The sequence below is a fragment of the Megalobrama amblycephala genome, linkage group LG13 (genome assembly GCF_018812025.1).
Source record: "Megalobrama amblycephala isolate DHTTF-2021 linkage group LG13, ASM1881202v1, whole genome shotgun sequence".
NCBI classification, from domain to species: Eukaryota; Metazoa; Chordata; class Actinopteri; order Cypriniformes; family Xenocyprididae; genus Megalobrama; species Megalobrama amblycephala.
The window spans coordinates 25,786,920-25,808,650 of record NC_063056.1 but is presented as its reverse complement, the minus strand read 5'-3'; the positions used below and the strand labels follow the sequence as shown (position 1 = coordinate 25,808,650).

The 21,731-nt window shown below is 36.3% G+C and overlaps 1 protein-coding gene across 2 annotated transcripts; it reads left to right on the top strand.

Moving 5' to 3' along the window:
* The first annotated feature begins 35 nt into the window (after positions 1–35).
* tmem245 (transmembrane protein 245) lies at positions 36–20,052 on the top strand. Of its 2 annotated transcripts, XM_048152718.1 has the most exons (18): positions 36–1,128; positions 2,274–2,391; positions 2,742–2,837; positions 2,925–3,047; positions 4,270–4,449; positions 4,532–4,701; positions 8,159–8,182; positions 11,215–11,319; positions 11,440–11,522; positions 11,611–11,701; positions 13,665–13,763; positions 14,133–14,264; positions 14,348–14,470; positions 14,553–14,698; positions 17,070–17,170; positions 17,698–17,872; positions 18,047–18,241; positions 18,329–20,052. In XM_048152718.1, exons 1-18 carry the CDS (start codon positions 535–537, stop codon positions 18,372–18,374), a joined length of 2,601 nt encoding a protein of 866 aa, XP_048008675.1. In that variant the 5' UTR covers positions 36–534; the 3' UTR covers positions 18,375–20,052. The 2 variants fall into 2 exon arrangements, with proteins under 2 accessions (XP_048008675.1, XP_048008677.1); XM_048152720.1 differs by lacking the exon at positions 8,159–8,182 and having other exon boundaries at positions 38–1,128.
* Positions 20,053–21,731: the final 1,679 nt, after the last annotated feature.

Below are 21,731 nucleotides of genomic sequence, written 5' to 3'. Positions count from 1 at the left end.
CCATTTCGAATTCATACTTATCCTTTATTAAAATCAGAGTATTTTCCTCGCAATTTTCATCATTTATTTTTCCCCTCAATATGTGACTTTTTCAAATATAGTCTAAATGTCATTTCTTATACTTTTCCTGTATGACTGACTTCCTTATTTGTAAATCAAAATAACATATTTTGAAGAACATTGTTAACCAAACCGTTTTGAAAAATTATTTTAGATTCACAAAAGAAAAAAAAATGTCGTATAGGTTTGGAACGAGCAAATAATGAAAATGTTTCTGTGAACTAACCCTTTTAAAGATTCGTTCAACTTATTCACTCACGAATGAAACGCAACTATATTAAAAAAACAAACCCAAGCAAGTTAATTTTACTAATAAAGATAGTATTTCAATGTCTGCCTGCTAGGCTGAAAAACATTATAACTTGACTACATTTCCCAGACTCCTTACTTCCTATACTTTCGTCACTCATTGCCCAACCCGCCGTTCCTTATGTGGTGGATCCTCCGGACTGAATCGGAGTGACGCTAGCGACCATGGCAGACACAGAGGACCCGGGTCCAGGCGCGGCCACTGAGCCGGACACCCCGCGCACAACCCGGCCACACTTCGTCTCGTTCAGCGAGACCGTTCAGCCGGCAGTCGGGATGGTTAGCCAACTACTGAGCCAGCAGTCGTCCCTAAAGTTCGACAAAAACATCAAACAGGCCTTCTACAACACGGGAGCGATGATCTTCGTGGCGATCTGTTGCGGAGCATCGGTGTTGGTTTACTTCATCCTGGAGGCTTTTCTACGGCCACTGCTGTGGGCAGTGCTGTGCGGCACTTTCCTGCACCCGTTTAAATTCTCGCTCGCCCGCCTCGGCCGCTCTTGGCTCAGCAGGCTGCAGGACAGCGGGACGCCGATAGTGGTGGGGACTCTGCTTGTACCGGTGTGGTGCGTGAACTACGGAGTGGAGACTCTGGGCGAACTGGTCATAGATCGGCTCAATGTACTGCTGGCAGTTGGGGCTGGTGTACCCCTGCTTTATTTCTTATATCTGTTCTGGAGCGTCATTGGCATGCAGGTGATACTCAGTCACGTCTGTACCATCATCTGTTTCGGCTTGGATTGTTTCAGTGCTGCGTGGGTAAGTGCTGTGCAATAACACGTGAATGGGAAAGAGACACGCCCTCTTGTCAGACCATGCACAGGTGAAAGTGGTTGTGAAACGTGGACTGTTAAAAAATTCACTCCTGCATAGATAACGGAATAGTGTGCAAACATCGGAAAATATAATAATGAAACATTGAGCGGAGCTTGCATGCCTCAATAACTTTATTTAATACCAATAATAATTATTAACATTATATATTTTTTAATATATTATGCTAGCAAACTATATATATATATTCATTTGCATAATTTATTGCATAATACATTGCAAATCTGTCAACCATTGTATGGTCGCATCTGTTTTCAGATAGCCTCACCATGTGCAAATATGTTTGTATATAAAAGTGTTTAAATGCATCTGAAATGTCAACATTTCTTGAACCCATACTCAATATATCTGAGTAGGAATTGGAGCATAACATCCCAGATGCCAATATGCAAAAATATGCAATATGCAAAAATATGGCCTTAAGGTTACACAGCCCAAATGATAGATCATATATATTTCAAGTTCTTTTAAAGGTTACAAGAACTCTACAGGACTACATTTTACCCCGACCTTCAATTTAATGATCTAACTATCTGTTTTTTTTTTTTTTTTTTTTACTTGCCTGTAGGGCTTAATTTAATTAGTACAGGTCTTGTGATGACTTGTTCAGACTAGTTCAGTTTGTCATTGGTAAACAAAAGTCCCCTTTAACAGAACCTTGTGATCAGCTAGCAACAAGAAAATGCAAAGCTCTTGATTTGGCCAGTGAAACAGTCTTTATTTCTTAAGCCTTAAAGGAATTGGGGAAGGAAAAAAAAAAAAATATATATATATATATATTTATATATATATATATATATATATATATATATATATATATATATATATATATATATAAAGGAATTGGGGAAGAAAATGTGTATATATATATAATTTTTTATTATAGTTACATATAATTATGAAAGAAATTTCATATTTGGTAGAGCAATTCCATTAATGAAAGTGTCACGTGTTGATGCTTATGAGGGCTGGGGGTTTTTGTGATTATAAATAGATTGGTGGCAAATGTTTGGTGGAGGCACAGTAGTTACCAGAGATGTCCAAATGTTCTCTCTCTTTCTCTTTGGCAGGTTGGCACATTAGTTCTTGGCTATGTGTTGGCTGTGGCCTTTAAGTGGACACCTAGCATGGAAGGTTACTTGCGTTCCCTGTCTGTGCCTGTATGGACAGCACTTATTTTCTACCTGGGTAAGACCCATCTGTTTTAAAACTTTGAATTATCCTGTTTGGGTTTTATGTGACATTTCATGTAGTGATCAACCAACACCGATTTTTTTTGAAGGTCGATGCCGATACCAGTATCTTAATGAGCAGAGTGGTCAATGGCCAATATAACACTGATATATATAATATAACACGATTTAATTTAAAGATAAACAGTAAAGTAAAAGTCCAACACACATGAGTCAAACAGAAAAACGTATCATCTGTTGCTGATAATGTAAAAAAAAAAAGCCAAATATCATCTGCTGAAACTTTAGCATTGACCTACAGTGCTGTCAATGAAGGGATGCTAAAAAACTCTTTTTTCCCCCCAGTCTCTCTGACAGGGTCATGGCGGGTGCCTGTGTTTGTCGTGGTGGTGTTACTGCTAATAGTGGGCTCTCAGGAGAAGCCTGTTGTTCCAGGGAAAGGTGAAGAAACAGAGGCTCCAGCTCTCATATGATTTACCTCTGTTCTTGATGTCCTCTGACCTTTGGTCCTCTCCTCTCTCTGTATAGGCGAGCTGTCTGGTCAGGTTCTCTCCTTTGCTGCTAATACAATCTTTATGGCAATCTCCTGCAGTAACGTCAGCCATGCTGAGAAGGTACAGGAAGAGACAAGCACCAAAGAACAATCCAAAGGTGACAAAAAATTGCTTTGGACAAAATTTGTCACCAAAAAAGTCATTCGGTTTAACCAAAATTTCAATTTTACCGAATGACACTTTTGGTTTTACCGAATGATGATATTTTCAAACAATGCTAACAGGCTAATATCTAGCTAGCTAGCAAGTTAGCAAAAGGACAAACAACCGTTTTGTATTTAATACAAGTTTTTAAAATATTAAATTTTCCATGTTTTATAGCGGTTGTACTGAATGAATGTTTCGGGACATGCGTTTGAGCAAGTGAAAACATGAATTTTTCAAATAGTTAAAAGATAGTTACTTTGCTTCAGGACCATGTGGTCCTTTTGCAGGCGTCTGAATGATGTCACATCCTGTAACATGATATTGACAGCATGACTTGATCCAAAATGGTCCCTTTATATTGGTTACTCCGAATGACATCAGTGAAATTCATTTTTCCTTATAAGAAAGCAACGACTTCTACACATAATTTTAATACTATTTTGCACTATGTTGATATATGTTGTTATAAAATCATGCCAGAATAAAAATATATACATTTATTACATTTTAAGATATTTTAATCACAAATGAAATGTCAAAAGGTCATTCGGTTTAACTGTCCAAAGGCCAATAATCACAAAATCTTTAAAATACCTTTATATGTAGCAAAATATAAAAGAAACCTTTTGGATTTAATAAAAGAGATCTAGTTTACTACCTTGCATACTTTGGATGTCATATCTTTGTTTTTTATTATTAAGGCCTTTGGACAAAAAAAATGACACGTCACGTCATTGACCCAGATATCAATACTGAAATATTTCCATTTCCGTGCTCATTTTCCATTTTATTGGTACACCGATGCCAGCTGCACTTTCTCGATCTCTCTTCTCTCTTGTATTAGTAATATTACAATAATATATTTCTGTCCTATTATTATTTATTATTTATTTATTATTATTATTATTATTATATAATCCCCCCTCAGAGCTATCAGGCCTAAAGAATCTCAGTTCATAAAAAAAATACTTTGATTATGGTCAAAAGTAAATTAACTTTTATACTGATCAAATGTTATGCCCTTAATGTTGTTTTTCCCTGTGGTGTCGAAAATTGTCTCAAACATCTATATTTTTCAAGGTACTATATCAAATAAAGTACGAAATTCCTGTATCATGACTACTCAAACACTACTATCATCATTAGTAAAGTGGATTTTTCCCCCCTCACAGAATTTATGGACTCCCCAAAGGTGGTCTTCAGCCGGAGTCGAAGCAGGCTAGAGTTCAGGGGTCTCCAGCCCAAAGAGAAGGCCAGTGATATCTACTTTGTGCTGCTTGCGTGGGCTATAGTGTTGGTGCAGATCTGGCTCAACCTCTGGATCTTACAGTTATTGCCTATCCCTGTTGCTGGTAAATTTTGTGTTCATGGTCCTGAGGTCACGAGTGTGAAGATAGTGTTCACATTTTCATGAATGAGTGCTATGTTTTCCAGTTTGGGTCCTGAAGAAGATGTTTGTCCGTTTTGGAATGAAGGACTTCATTGGACGGACTCTAGTGAAATGGTGGTCGGTTTCTGAGAAGTTTGTCAAAGACAGACAGGATGCTCTGCTGCCTGGACCGATCAAAGGCTTAGCTCAGTTCTTGCTTCGGGTGGACACTAAGGTAAAATCTTATATAGATACACCCACACAAAAGCACTCGCCCCTCTGCTGACAAACTGTCCTTCACAACACTTGCCTGCTGGTAGTTGTCGCCACATGTGCACATTTATTTTTGGAGGCGACAGAGATCTGCGATTACAAAGAGGAACTGAATGTGGTTGTGGCTTGCTAATTCTCTTTTTTTCTTACACATCTAAGTATGCATAACTGACAGAATAAAAGCTATAAAGGTCAGATGTGGATGCTTCTGTTTATATCATGACTTGTAGAGGCATGTGGGGAAAAAAATTTATTATTCAACAGATGTGTTTTCAGTGTGTGCTAATCTATAACAAAATGTCATTAGCCTGACAGTTGGAACACAGTTAAATGCACTTCCTGTCTCTCAGATTTGTTCAAGTACTTAGATAAAATCTAGAGTTAACTATTTTTAGTCTTTGCATAGTGATGTTGTATTCTAGTTCTAGTTGGTAGTTTTCATTTTCCATCTACTCGGTATAACTTTCAGTTTAATGGGTTTGAGTTTTTGGACTGTCTAAAGTGAATGAAAACCCACTGTTGCAGTCAATCTAGATGAAACCCTACACTTCTAAGAAACCATTTGCCCACCCCCCTCACCCCACAGTAATCCAGAAGAGTAACCTAGTGTCTGCCTTTAGTTTTGCCTTCTCTTATTCTTTCACTAGTCTATGTTGATCACATATGCTGTCGAGAGCAAATCTATTGAAAACATGCAGGGTCCAAAATTAACACATTTGCCAAGAAGCTAATGTGAGTAAAAAAATTGCTTTGTTGAGGACATCAGACTATTACTTGTAACGGGACACACAAATGATGGTTCGGTACGTACCTCGGTTTTGAAGTCACGGTTTGGTACAGCAGGGTGAGAAAACAAAACAATTTTTTATCTTTTTTTTTTTTTTTTTTTTTTTAATTAATTAAATAGTGTTTTACTGAACCAACTGGGTCTCTGACTTTAAATTTATTCAATTATAATTAAAATTTTCTTAAGGATAAAACAATCTCTAATGCTATAAACTATTAGGGAGCCCATACTTGCACAGTACTATAATTAAGGTTACGATTAACAACAGAGCTCAAATGATTAAATTCAGTTGCTATTTATTTTTAGATATAATCAAATAATAAAAAAATGTATGTATTGTAAGCATGTAAATTACACATAATGCAGTTTTTGCATTAACTTCTGTTTCTCCAATTCGTTGTTGAAATAATCATTTACACAGAGGCTGTCATAACTTGTTTTCATGGAGGATTTATATATTCCTTACATTATCAGGTTAGGTAAAATATAATTAAAGGTGCTAAAGAGGATGTTTTGTTTTATACATTTTTGCAATATTACTTGAAACTGTTTTTACTAACTGATAAAAGACTATTTATTAGGTGCACTGAAAGTAATAATATTAATATACATCATCTGTGCTCGAGGTAGGGCCTTAAAAACATCAGCCAATCGCGTAAACGCTTGGCCCTCTGGCTTGTCAATCACTGCCGTGACGTTCCTTGTGAGAGACGTGCGCGGATTGGTCCTCTGGCTTGTCAATCACTGTCATGACGTTCCTTGTGAGAGACGAGCGCGGCTGCGCGCTCCAGTAACTTTCCACACTCCACAGGCGCTACATGCAATGTTATTGTCAGGAGACAGGAATAACAACTGCAGATTATGAGTTACCTGCGGTGAGTCCGACATAATGAATCCACTAACACGACATAGCGAATGCCGGTGGTAAACAAACACTCGTGTTCCAATACTCGTGCACGAGTTTTGGGAGGCGTTCCTTTGAAATGAGCTGTGAAGGAGGGGGGCTGTTCTTACGCATGCGCTCATTTCAAAAACTCACTAACCGTCTTTGGAAAATCCTCTCTATCACCTTTAATATATAGGCTAACATATTTAGCGAAACAGTTCATTTCTCTAGCGAAATAAGTTGTTGACACTGAATGGCTTTTCTGAGGTAAATGTAATACTGTGTGACATGTTGTTTACAAACTGTTTTGATATCTTTGCTCGGTTAGTGCGGTTCATTTGAACATATGTGAACGCTGCCATCCGAACCCTGGTGCGCACCAAACAAGCGGACCGAGACCGCTGAAAAGATGGGTCTCGGTCCGCTTCCAAACGAATTCTGGTGCTGTTCGAATGATAGGCCTATATGAACACAACACCGACCAAAAACATGTAAACGGACTAAAAACAGGAAGACGAGACCCTAAAAAGGACAGAATCCTCACGCATGTCGGTTTTTCTTGTCATAGTCGCGAGTTTGCCCATCACAGACATCAGACGCGCGTCTCCACGCAGCAGATTGTTTGTGTGTGTGTGTGACGGATGGATTCCCGCCGCTGTTTTGACTACTTTACACATTTTATAAGCTCTTCACGAGTTCCCAGCTGGCCAAAATACCATCACATGCAGGCTACGCACCGCTACACACACAACAAGCCCATTTACCTCAGCACACAGCATTGTTTTGGATGTTCGGTAAGTTCCGTCTCAAAATAGGCAATACGTCATAAAATCCGACCAAGCACGTTGTGAATGTATCACTATGCCTTAAGGTTCGGTATGATTTTGGTTCGGTGATAAAAATGCCAGTCTGAACGCTAATCGGACCAGGACTAAATGTTTTTTTTTTTTCTTCTTCTTTGGTCCGGACCAAATGAACCAAACGAACCGAACTACAAGTGTGAACGCACCCTAAGTCACTCATATGCTCAGGAAAAAATAACTAAATACTAAACAAACTAAAACAACTAAATAAAATTTGTTCTCAAAAGAACAAAAAAAATAATTTTTGATAAAATATTTGCTTAATACTTAGGTAAAGTAAATACTTAATTCACTCACCATTAGCAAATGTGACAAAATGTTGGACCTTGTAAATGTCTGTAACTGAAAATGTTTTTTTTTTTACTCATTTGTTTTATATCACCATCATATCCCTCACTGACTGTCCACAGGAATGAAAGAAGGTAAAATAAAGATGAAGACGCTTACAAAGGATTATCATAGCAGATCTTTTTGTCCCCTTGTAGGGCTCACCAAATCACACTCTAATCTCTAATTGAAGACTTCAGATGGAAAAGCCTCTAAGTGCCGTCTGAAATTTTCTTCTATAATGAGCATTTTTATCAAGCTCATATGTTTAGGTTCAGTAATTTCACTTTAATGGCAATTAATAGGTCCTTTTCATTGCCATTAAAGTGAAATAACTGAACATAAACATACAAGCTTGATAAAAATGCTAATTTTATAAGAAAATTTCAGACGGCACTTAGAGGCTTTCGCATCTGAAGTCTTCAATTGTTCCTCGATTTTCACCGTCCGGTCTTGTTCTGTTTTTGCCTTGAAAACACGTTGATGTTTGCTGCTTTCCTGCATACTGATTGGTTGTTTCTAATAACCGTTTGTCTCTCTGTCTCTTTCCTCAAAGCTCTGGCATTGGCTTAACAAGCAGGTAAATCTTTTGTACTGGCAGGGGTACAAGACAAAGAGAAATAAAGAAAGAAAGTACAAAGGGGGTAGAGAATGAAAGAATGACAGTGTGCTTTCATTAGAAGCTTTGGAGTGATGCTTTCCCCCTCCCCGCTGTTACCCCTCCATCTTTGAGCTTCTGCTTAGCTCACTGGCTTATGGCTGTTCCTGCTGTGTGGCACTTTGTGCTGTGGAAGGGAGCATGTGCCTCTGGATGTGATTGAGATGCTGACATACTAACTGTCAGGAGAAAAATGCAGAACAAAACCCCAAGAGTGTCCACCGCCTCTTCCACAGCTCTTGAAGTGTGCTGGGCTGGTTGTTGTCAGAGTGTGTGAGATGCATGTAGGGAGAGAACAGACAGGGGGAATGGAGGGTTGGGTGAAGGGATGCTCTGGTCTGCTGAGACCAAGGTTGATGGTGTTGCTGGGTACTTCATGTGCAGGGGTTTCTTCTGTCTGGTCCTAACTAGACACACAAGCTGCCTACTGACCTCTAAGGTATAAGTGATAATCTTCATAAGTGACTACACAAGAAACACAGCAGACAAATTGTGCTCCGCACGGGAAATTCCACTACACTTGATTTCAGTAGCTTGATGTTAGCATGTTGCTAAGTTAAAAGCTTGATGCTCTAATAAGCTCACACAAATCTTGATTAAAATCATCTCATATTAATTAATTACATTTCAACAACTATTTTTTATATTTCCTACTTTTTAGTGTTGAATTAAATGTAATAATATAAGCATAATATAATGTAAATACATAAATATAATAGAACTAGAAAAGAATAGTCAGCAAGGATGCATTAAATTGTTCAAAAGTATAATGTTATATGCTGATATATAAAGCATTTCTATTTTAAAAAATGCAGTTCTTTTGAACTTTCTAATCATCAAAGAATCGTGAAAAAAGTAGCACTTTTTCCACAAAAATTTTAAGCAGCACAATGGTTTTTAACATGGATAATAATAAGAAATGTTTCTTGAGCAGCAAATCAGCATATTAGAATAATTTCTGAAGGATCATGTGACACTGAAGACTGGAGTAATGATGCTGAAAATTCAGCTTTGCCATCACAGGAATAAATTATATTTTAAAATGTATTCAAATAGCAGTTTTTTTTTTATTTGTAACAATATTTAATAATATTACTGTTTTTACTGTATTTTTGATCAAATAAATACAGCCTTGGTGAGGATTATCTTTAATTATTTTAAAAACATTAAAAAATCTTACCAAACCCACATTTTTGAATGGTAGTACACATTTCTCTAGCATCATCTGCCTCTTTAGGTGTTCAAAGCCTACATTCCATGTCTTCCATGTCTGTTGTTTCAAAAAAATAAGAATATCTTTGTAATCTTTCACCAAAAATGTAATAAGTTGCTCCACTTTTCTTTTTTTTTTCCAAGGGAAACAAACCAAACAAACATACATACATACATGCATACATACATATATATATATATATATATATATATATATATATATATATATATATATATATATATATATATATATATATATATATATATATATGTTATGTATATATATATATATATATATATATATATATATATATATATATATATATGTTATATATATATATGATATATATGATTATATATCTCTAAATATATAATGCTAAATTAATGTAGGATGGAATATATATATATATATATATATATATATATATATATATATATATATATATATATATATATACACACACACACACACACATACATATATATATATATATATATATATATATATATATATATATGTATGTGTGTGTGTGTGTGTGTGTGTATATATATATATATATATATATATATATATATATATATATATATATATATATATATATATATATATATATTCCATCCTACATTAATTTAGCATTATATATTTAGAGATGTTGGAAAGACTTCAGAATTCTTCAGAATATTCAACCAAAGAATATTTTTGCTGTTGTTAGTTTGTTTGTTTTCTGTTTTATGTCATTGTTAATATTCCATGCATCAACTCCTGTGTTGAGTCAGATTCAGATGAATCTGACTGTGGCTCAACAGGAGCAGATGGTGATGAAGTTATTTTCAGGTCTGAAAGTATGTCCCTCCCCTCAGGAATCTTTTGCCATTTGCCAGCATTACTTTGAAATTGCGTATCAGGCTCTTAACGTTTTGGAGGAGGAGTGATGCGGTTCTTGTATCCTGCTGTTCTTTTTTAGTCTTTAGTCTTTCTTTTAGTTTCCTTAATGATGTACTCTGTACTAATCCATCATCACCATTACCAGTTTTGTGTGTGAATTTAACACTTAGCGCTAACAGGACCAGGGAACAGGATTAGACATGCAAGTACCGCCCACAGGGCCGACAGAATCTGCGTGAGCGGAGAAACCGAGTCCACCTGCCAAAAACAAAAATATGCCCACCACCTCCTGTTTCCTGACATGATGATCATCAGTTGTGCTGTTAGCTCATTCACTCAGTAGTTAGCCTTGCTTAGTCATCCAACAGGTTAGCAGTGTGTCAGAGCATGTGAATTTTCAACAGAATGTTTACTATTAATATGTTCACAGGGTTATGAAGCTCATCCATGAATCCTGAAGTTTTTAAAGGAACAGTTTACCCAAAATGTTGTTTTTAGTTAATAACAAACATCTGTTCCTCTCAAAAAAACTATTGCAGGGCTTTAGAAAACTTGAAATAAAGGAATATGGATTATTTTCGTCCCTTTTTTACCTTAAAGGCACAATATGTAAATCATGAAAAAGTAAACAAGAATAATATTTTTGACTGTTGGGAGAACTGTTCCTTTAATTGTTTTATTTTACTGAAAGAGGTTAGCATTTTACTTTTAGGATTTCAGAACCAAAGGAACGCGATCGTTCCTCAGGTTTGGCAGAGGGAAGCAGGTTTCTGTGTTCTCACACAGTTGCATGATAGATCAGAATTGTTTTGTTGAAACTGATCTCTCTTTCTCTCTCTCTTTGATCTCTTTGCAGATGATCGTGTGGCTGGAGCGCTCCTTGGATAAGCTGATCAGTATTTTCATTATCTTCCTGCTGGTAACCGGCACACTGCTCATGGCCTTGCTGCTCACAGCTATGGTACCGTGTTTTCAAACCACTGTCCCTGGGCTGATTATTCCACTGCACGAAAGACGTGATCCGTGACTGATCCCAGCCTCCGCACACATCATATCTCACCGATTGTATTTTTGTTCACAGGTGCACCAAGAGAGTGTTCATATCATAGAGGTCACCAGTAACCTGATCAACGAGACTGTGTCCAACCACCCAGAGTGGGCCAAGTAAGTGGAAACACACTTAACATACACTGGAAGTCGGGAATCTTCTCGAAATGTTGCGTAACAGACTGTGTTTGTTTGTGTGTTGTAGTTGGCTCCCAGAGGCCCAGGTTGTTCAGAAAGCTCTAAACTCAGCTGCCACAAATGTTTACCAACATGGGAGAGAATGGATCACACATAAGGTCAGAGTTAAGAGCTTACAGTGCTGTTGAAGACTACATGAAAAGGCATAGTGAATTTAAAGAGACAGATAAATGAAAGTGAAAGGTGACCAGTGGCTGTGAAAAGCCAAAAATGAAGAAAAAAGCACCACTACAAGTACAGTAATCCATACAAATCTTGCTATATTCCAAGTCTTCTGAAGTATAATGATAGCTTTGTGTGAGAAACTCAAAACTCAAGTTATTCTCTGAAAATCTTTCCTTTTGCGCCTTCTCTCAAATCTCATTTGTGTCATTTGAATATGCCCTCTTTAAAAAGTGTACTTTTAAAGGTGCCCTCGAATGAAAAATTGAATTTATCTTGGCATAGTTAAATAACAAGAGTTCAGTACATGGAAATGACATACAGTGAGTCTCAAACTCCATTGATTCCTCCTTATATAAATCTCATTTGTTTAAAAGACCTCCGAAGAACAGGCGAATCTCAACATAACACCGACTGTTACGTAATAGTCAATATTTGCATATGCCAGCCCACGTTTCCAACATTATAAAAGGCATTAGACAAGGGCAGCCAGTATTAACATCTGGATGTGCACAACCAAATCATCAGACTAGGTAAGCAAGCAAGAACAATAGCGAAAAATGGCAGATGGAGCAATAATAACTGACATGATCCATGATAACATGATATTTTTAGTGATATTTGTAAACTGTCTTTCTAAATGTTTCATTAACATGTTGCTAATGTACTGTTAAATGTGGTTAAAGTTACCATCGGTTATTACTGTATTCACGGAGACAAGAGAGCCGTCGCTATTTTCATTTTTAAACACTTGCAGTCTGTATAATTCATAAACACAACTTCATTCTTTATAAATCTCTCCAACAGTGTAGCATTAGCCGTTAGCCACGGAGCACTATCAAACTCATTCAAAATCAGAAGTAAACAATATAACAGTATACAATACTCACATAATCCGAAGCATGCATGCCGCATGCATGACGAACACTTTGTAAAGATCCATTTTGAGGGTTATATTAGCTGTGTAAACTTTGTAAAGGCACTGTTTAAGGCAAGCGCGAGCTCTGTGGGCAGAGAGCACGGCATTTAAAGGGGCCGCAGCATAAAATCGGCGCGTTTATAATGATGCCCCAAAATAGGCAGTTAAAAAAATTAATAAAAAAAAATCTATGGGGTATTTTGAGCTGAAACTTCACAGACACATTCAGGGGACACCTTAGACTTATATTACATCTTTTAAAAACATAATCTAGGGCACCTTTAAAAAGAGTACCAATTATGGAAATAAGAATATAGATTAGTGTGTACTGAATGTATTGTTTTCAGACACTTAATTGCATGTTAATTGCAATTAAATGAAAATGTATTATAGATTAAAGTTAAATTAAATGCAGTTAACTGGACTTTAGAGTGCTTTTTTGACCCACTTAAATGCAGTATGGAATAACACAATGCAGTTACTCACTTAAAATAAATTGTAACCAAATATGCTTTATATATTTAAAATCACACACTTAAAACATTTAAGTGCACTTCTTTTTCCCAAGGTTGTGCATATTCAAATGTGACACGGTCGATTAGAAGAAAAGAAAAATCATATGTTTGTTAGGGTAAAAAAAAAAAGATGATGACAATTAATGGACTTGATTTTATTGATAAAATCATGAAAAGTAAGTTAATATATTATTGGTTAATATTTTTTATGCTCAAGCAACCTTAGTTACATCAGCAGAAAAAGAATTTCAGAGCTGGAGAAGTTATTACATTTGGACTAATCATTATGAAATCAAATAATTATTTTTGTTAAATAACATAACATTAATTACAAAATTTAGATTTATTAATTGGAGTCAAATTTGATTTTATGTTCATGTCTTTAATCCTTTATTCTTTATGTCTGTGTGTAAAATTGAATATGCATTTGTTATATGTGTGTTTTTATGAATGTGTGCATTGTAGCTTCATAAGATGTTGGGTGATAAGGTAAACAACACGGCCGTGATCGAGAAACAGGTTCTAGAGTTGTGGGACCGCCTCTATCAGTCCTGGATTGTTAAGGTAATAATAAAAACCTTATTTAGTCACACACAATCGCACTGCAAAAAATGCTTTTCTTACTTAGTTTTTTTTTTTTTCTTGTTTCCAGTCCAAATATCTAAAAATTCTTAAATCAAGAAGCATTTTCTAGACAAGTAAAAATTATTGTCTTGTTTTCAGAAAAAATAAGTTAAAATAAAGTGTTTTTCCTTAAAACAAGCAAAATAATCTGCCAGTGAGGTAAGCAAAAAAATCTTATTTCAAACCAGAAAACAAGATTTTTTTTGCTTACTCCATTGGCAGATTATTAAGTAAGAAAATTTTTTTTTTGCAATGCACTGACATATATATTATGTTGTATTCCAGTCAATTTATTTATTTATTTTGTAGAACGTGACTCATACTGGACGGCACCGTGGACACAAGCTACATCTGCACAGGCAGAACAGTTGGCTAGGGGACATACTGGACTGGCAGGACATCGCCTCATTCGTGCAGGAAAACATTGAGACTCTGCTCTCGGTTAGTCTCCAGTGTGTGTGTGTGTAAGTGATGGGGAGTGTCTTTATTTGGCAGATTAATGAATATGCTGTTTTCTGCGGTAGATATTGGAGTCTCTGTGGGTGGTGATGAGTCGAAATGTTGGTTTGCTGATATCCACAACAACCACGCTGCTCACTGTACTGTTCCACAGCGGCACCGCACTGCTCAACTTTGTCCTGTCTCTGGTAATACACGCACTCAATTGGATTGATGAGATTGGATGTTTAGGGGTGATTTTAAATATTTATTGTCTCTCTGAACGTATAGGTGATTTTTCTGACCACACTTTTTTACCTGCTGAGCTCCAGTGGTGAATATTATAAACCTGTGAAATGGGTGATCAGCCTCACACCCCTCTCCCAACCTGGACCTTCTTCAAATGTTATCGGCCAGTCTGTGGAAGAAGCCATCAGGTACACACATCCATGTGGAGCTTTGGTTTTGTCTTAAAGCAGTGCTTCTCAACCCCCAATATAATATAGATTGGAGGTTGAGAACCCCAAATATGTATGTATGTGTTTAACATCATAAAATTAATTATAGTTAAATTACTTTTCCCAATTTCTAATAATAATATTAAAGGTGCCATCGAAATGAAAATTTAATTTACCTCAGCATAGTTGAATAACAAGAGTTCAGTACATGGAAATGACATACAGTGAGTCTCAAACTCCATTGTTTCCTCCTTATATAAATCTCATTTGTTTAAAAGACCTCAGAGGAACAGGCGAACCTCAACATAACACAGACTGTTATGTAACAGTCGGGGTGTACGCCCCCAATATTTGCATATGCCAGCCCATGATCGAGGCATTACACAAGGGCAGGCAGTATTAACGTCTGTATCTGTTGCACAGCTGAATCATCAGACTAGGTAAGCAAGCAAGGACAACAGCGAAAAATGGCAGATGGAGCGATGATAACTGACATGATCCATGATAACATGATATTTTTAGTGATATTTGTAAATTGTCTTTCTAAATGTTTCGTTAGCATGTTTTGCTAATTTACTGTTAATTGTGGTTAAAGTTACCATCGTTTATTACTGTATTCACGGAGACAAGAGCCGTCGCTATTTTCATTTTTAAACACTTGCAGTCTGTATAATGCATAAACACAACTTCATTCTTTATAAATCTCTCTAACAGTGTAGCATTAGCCGTTAGCCACGGAGCATAGCCTCAAACTCATTTAGAATCAAATGTAAACATCCAAATAAATACCATACTTACACGATTAGACATGCTGCATGACGAACACTTTGTAAAGATCCATTTTGAGGGTTATATTAGCTGTGTGAACTTTGTTTATGCAACGATAGAGTCGAGAGCTCTGGGGGGGCGGAGAGCGCGAGCAATTAAAGGGGCCGCAGCCTGAATCGGCGCATTTCTAATTATGCCTCAAAATAGGCAGTTAAAAAAATGAATTAAAAACAATCTATGGGGTATTTTGAGCTGAAACTTCACAGACACATTCAGGAGACACCTTAGACTTATATTACATCTTGTAAAAAAAACATTCGATGGCACCTTTAATGAAAGATATGAGTATGTTTCCAGAAGTCTCCTGTATGTTCTTCAATAAAAAGGTTTTTTTAAGCTTTTTAGCATTTTAATTAAGATTGTTTTGATAAATTGATAATAATAATATTAACATTTACTTTGTTCATAATAATATATTAATTTAAATCATAAGACATCCTGCAGACCCTTTGGAAATTTGCTGAGGTCTCTGGTTGAAAACCACTGTCTGAAAGGGAATTTAAGGATAAATACAAACATGTTGCAGTTCCCACAAACAATAATTTTCACTCGTCCATCAGTTTGTAAAAGCAAAGGCAAAAATGTGTGTACAGTAGTAAGTCTAAATGAGGGGGAAGCAGAAATTAGATCTTATAGTGATAGTTCACCCAAAAATCGAAATCCTGTCATCATATACTCACCCTCATTTTGTTCCAAATGTGTATGACTTTTTTTTTCTGTGGAACACAAAAGAAGATACTATTGCCGTTTTTTGTTCATACAGTGAAAATCAGTTTTCAATGTTGATTGGACTCCAGTGTTTTTCAGAATATCTTCTTTTGCGTTCTACAGAAGAAAGAAAGTCTTACAGGTTTGGAACAACACGAGGGTAACTTCATGATGACAGAATTTTCATTTTTGGGTAAACTATCCTTTTAACACCAGTTAAAGACGCTGTAATTCATAATTACCACAAGAGGGCAATACTGTTCTGCTTTTTCTGCCATTTTTCCATTTGTACAGATAATTTAACAGAGATCATGATTGGAACAACTGAAATGGGGGTGAAATTGACTGCTATTAATATGCTGGTTAAGAATTTCGAAAGGGGTTCATCTACAGGTAAGGGTGACCCAGAAAATGGAGAATGAATGGGGTCACAATCTTGCTGTAGCGCAGCGGTGCCCTTGAGCATGATGCTTCTCCTGTGGAAATTAGCATAATGTAATTGGCTTCGAAAAAAAATCTGTTATGTTTTTTTTTTAAAGCACAATAACATAACTTTTCCCTCCGTAGACAATGTCACGAGCTGTGAAAGTGAAACGAGGAGAGGAGCTCAGTATTTCCTTTTACTGTGAGCTCAGTGTGTGTGTTTGCACTGATGATGCCATCACCCAGAATGCACAAAGATGTTCCATTAGACCCATTTTTATGAGCGCTATCACAGAGAGACTGATTCACTCTGACTCCAGTCAGGGCTAACTGAAGGAAGAAAAGTCATCTGTGTTTCCATCCTCTCTCTCACCCTGTTTTTTCTTTGCAGGGGTGTGTTTGATGCCTCTCTGAAGATGGCTGGATTTTATGGCCTTTATACTTGGCTTACACACACAATATTTGGCATCAACATTGTCTTCATCCCCTCAGGTAAGACTAAAATACACACTGACAAAAAGTTGGTTTTTGGCATGTTTTTCACACTGACAGCATTTCTGCTGTGACTAAACATAAAATTTGATTACTTTTAAATAAATTCTGTTCTTTTGAACTTTGTTCATCAAAATGTTTTGAAAAATATGTATCACGGTTTCCACACAAAAAAAATTAAGCAGAACAACGGTTTTCAACAGATAATAATAATAATAATAATAATAATTAATGATTTTTTGAGCGGCAAATCAGCATATTAGAATGATTTCTGAAGGATCATGTGACACTGAAGACTGGAATAATGATGCTGAAAATTCAGCTTTGCCATCACAGGAATACATTTTGTAATATTATTGAACACTATTATTGTTTTACTGTATTTTTGAATAAATCAATGCAGCCTTGGTGAGCATAAGAAACGTCTTTGAAAAACATTTTTAAAAAATCTAAACTTTTTGAACGGTAATGTACTTTTATCTTTCTGTTATATTATTCCATCTCTTTCTATCTTTTTCTCTCTGCAGCAATGGCGGCTATCTTAGGTGCGGTGCCATTTTTGGGGACGTACTGGGCGGCACTGCCAGCGGTGTTGGATTTGTGGTTGGCCCAGGCGGAGGGAGTCAAAGCTCTGCTGCTGCTCTTCTGCCATCTGCTGCCAACATATTTTGTTGATACGGCCATATACTCCGATATATCAGGGTGTGTTTGTCTTTTAAACATGCACTCCTTGATTTTTTTTTTTTCCACAGCTTAAAGGGACAGTTTACTATTTTGTCATTATTTACCAACCCAAAATGTTCCTTTTCAATTGTGTTTATCCGTGTGTTGGGAGTTTGATTTAATGTGTGCATATATAATTATTTTTATGTGCAGAGGTGGACACCCGTATTTGACAGGCCTCGCGGTAGCAGGTGGAGCGTACTATTTGGGTTTGGAGGGTGCCATCATTGGGCCCATCCTGTTATGCATATTGGTGGTGGCGTCCAACATCTACAGTGCCATGTTAATGAGTCCTAGCAGCAGCCAGGCAACTCCAGTGCAGAGCCACTTCCCTGTACATCATGGCAGGTGATATAAACCTTTATTTTGTCTCTTTTAACTCATTTTCATTGTAATCCCAATTCAAACTCTTCTTTTTTTTTCATCAATTGTCAGGTCGTTTGCAGAAACCCCAATGCAGCTGAAGAGAAGCAATGAATAAAAGAGAAGTTTAACAAGCCTTTTACACTTGCTAACAGCACAGCTCACTCTGGGGTATCCCATACAGCACTGCAAGACTATAAAAGAGGAAACCTACGGATACAGAATCTTTCCGTATCATCACCCTAAGGGTTCAACGCAGCAACAGAATTGCTACGTTCTCTGCTAATGTGGTTTTCATAGCACATAGCTTAATCATGCCCCTTGATGTCGCCCTCTGTGCTAATAGTTCATTTAGCACTTAGCACTGTGATGCTAAATTCCGGCCACAAAAAAAACGCTACACCACTTGCACTCTCCAGTACAAAGTTTAGTTGTCTAGCACTGTACTGGTGCTGTGACGCTACCTTCAGTTAGCACACTGACAATACTACATGTTTACATCATGCTTTACTGTAACAGCTCACCAAGGTCCCGGTCATCGGATCATGTTTTCAGGATAGATCACTGATCATTTTTATTTATTTGGTTGTACTGATAATTTATCCCATATTGCGGATGTGTTTGGCTCTGTTGTCATGTAAATGGTTGTGTGTGTGTGTGTGTGTGTGTGTGAATGAAAGGACGTTACTCTTAAATTTTACTATTCAAGCATTTGTTTAAAGTGTTATATCTTTCTGTTTTCATACATACACAGTCTGTGTTCCTGGAGATCTATCTTCCTGTGGAGTTAAGTTCCAAACCTGCTCATTCACAACTGCCTGTAGAATTAAGTGAATCTTTTGTTCTTTCGGGTTTGTTTGATTTGATTAGACATTTGAATGAACTCTACAGGATGATCTCCAGGATCTACAGGACTGAACAGCGCTGACTCTGACCTATACAAATATCCTTATTCAGGGGGAGTATTTGTTTATGAACAAATTCTATATACTGTAAAGTAGCTATAACAATGTGAAACTAACCTAACAAACTAGTCTGAGTGTTTGCATCACACAATTCCATATTTGTCTCATTTTTCTTTTCTTTTCATTTTCTTTTTTTTTTTTTTTAACCAGCTTGCGTTCATATTACCTCAAGTGTCTTAATGATTTTTTTTTCCTGTTCAGTTGGCCATACGTGAAGTACATTGTGATATTTATGTACTGTTGTTTTTTACATATGCATTTCTTAATCTGTGTTGGATTTTATTTCATTTCTATTGCATAACTTCCTGCTTAGGAATGATGTTAAAATCCCTGTTTTGTACTAATATGTGGCTATTCCTTCTTGTGAATACAGTAGTATTTGCTCAATGTATTTTTTTTATTGATCAAACATTGGAAATAATCATGTTTTAACCAGTTAGCATTGGCACACAGGTAGGTAGAGCTGAAAGCAAAGAGAATGATCAAATGCTGCTGGCTGCTTGTTTCCAGATGAGAGATGCCTGTAAGTCAAGCTTGAATGCATTGCACTGAATAGATAAAGCACTCACTGCTGTTTCCCAATGTTACAGGTTTTTTTCCCTTCTTTATTTTGCCTAGGTTATTCAAAAAGCCTGTTCACATATTCTGTTAAAGATGTCACTGAAGAGTGAAAGTGGATGCACTTTTTTTTAGGTTCATGCCAAGTAAGAGGAATACTATATTATAAATAATATAGATAAAGCATGGTTTTGTTTAGTTTTTTTATTGTGTGAAATACAAAAAGAGTGTTTTGTTCATATGCAGAAGAACTAATAAATTGTTTTAATAAAACTGATTAAGTTTTTAGTTGGGTACAACTGTATCTTTCTGGATAAACTTGAAATTGAGTTGTATTTTATGAGGCTCATTTAGGGAATTGGATGTTGCAACCCACTGAATTTATTTTAGGCATTAGAGAACACAAATCCTGAGCTGATCTTAATCCTCTCAGAGGATTCACAGTCATGTTCAAGTGATTGACGTTTAAAGCGTTTATGCCACAGTCAATAAGTAACTTTTCTTTGAATGGTGTTTCGTTCCTGAATGAATAACGTTACAGGAATGTTCAAAATTACATTAGATTAACGTTACAAGAATGTTAAAATAAAGTTGTAGTAGCATTAAAAAACCGTTACAAGAACGTTAGAATAAGGTTCTACAAACCAAAAACTAACTTCCTATTTCTGTTAAAAAAACTTTCTTTCTGGGGACCATAAATTAACGTTAGAATAACATTATACATTCAAATAATGTTATAGAAATGTTAGAATAACATTAGAGAAATGTTAAAAAAAAAAAGAATTATTCAAACATGTCGAGTCACACAGACATCAAGATTCTGCGTATGAACCTCAACAATGGTGACAAAATTTTCAGATAAACAGATTAACTCTGAACATCACAAAACAAGCTTCTAAAGTCACAAAAAAGATTTTTGTTTATTGTCACCGTTGTAGAGGATCATACGCTGATTCATGATGTCTGTGTGAGTGTAAAATACACTGCTCAAAAAAAAAAATCTGTGTAATGAATTAAAAAAGCTCATAAAAAAGAAAACAATAAACCATTAATTCATGCAAAACTAACATGTAATACACTAATTTAAACACTGGTGATGATCAGTGAATCATCACCACTAAACAACCCAATTCATGATTAAAATTTTTCTTGCGTTTTTGCTGTAACAAACATGTCTTGAAAACAGAGTTAAAGCAGAAAATCTAATGTTTAAAGATCAAGAATCAAGAGCACATCTAAAGCAAACGCTCACCTCCATAAGTGACTTCAAACTTTATTATTATATAGGCGACGTTCTCGTGACTTTGCGCAACTTTTGCCTAAAAGTTCACTTTTAGTGACGAAAATTCTGAAATTTTACAGAACATTTGGGACATAAACCGTCCTCTTTTGGTAATGAAAGTGCTATGTCTTGAATGTTCCCCTGAAGGTCCAACAAATAACGTCCCCGAAACCTTAAAAGAAGACCGTGACCGTCTCTGAATGTTTTCGGAACGTTACTAGACAACGTCCTTAACACAGTGGACGTTATGAGAATGTTCTGGGAACGTAACATTTCTAGCGGGGTAACTTGTCACCTAGTAACATTCCGAGAACGTTCAGAGACGGTCACGATGTGGAGTTCTTTTAAGGTTTGGGGAACGTTATTTGGTGGACCTTCAGGGAACATTCAGGACATTCTGGGAATGTTTAGGGGACTATTACTATAGGACGTTCTGATAACTTCCCAAATGTCCTCTTTGTAATGTTCTTGCATGACCATAAAATAACCAAGATGGAACGTTCTCCTAAAGTCATATAAGGAACTTTAAACTGCAGCACTTTCATTACCAAAAGAGGAGGTTTTAGGAACGTCCGAATGTTCTGTAAAGGTTCGGAACTTTCGTCACCTTTTGAGAACTTTTAGGGAACGTTGCCTTCTACGTGGGAAGTTACCCCGCTAGAAATTTTAC

Bases quoted from the DNA above. Each gene is read 5' to 3' on its own strand.
- tmem245 (XM_048152718.1), top strand. From the start codon at position 535: ATGGCAGACACAGAGGACCCGGGTCCAGGCGCGGCCACTGAGCCGGAC. The intron at 2,392-2,741 runs GTAAGACCCATC...TTTTCCCCCCAG, and splicing joins AGCACTTATTTTCTACCTGG to TCTCTCTGACAGGGTCATGG. The intron at 11,702-13,664 runs GTCAGAGTTAAG...TGTGCATTGTAG, and splicing joins GAGAATGGATCACACATAAG to CTTCATAAGATGTTGGGTGA.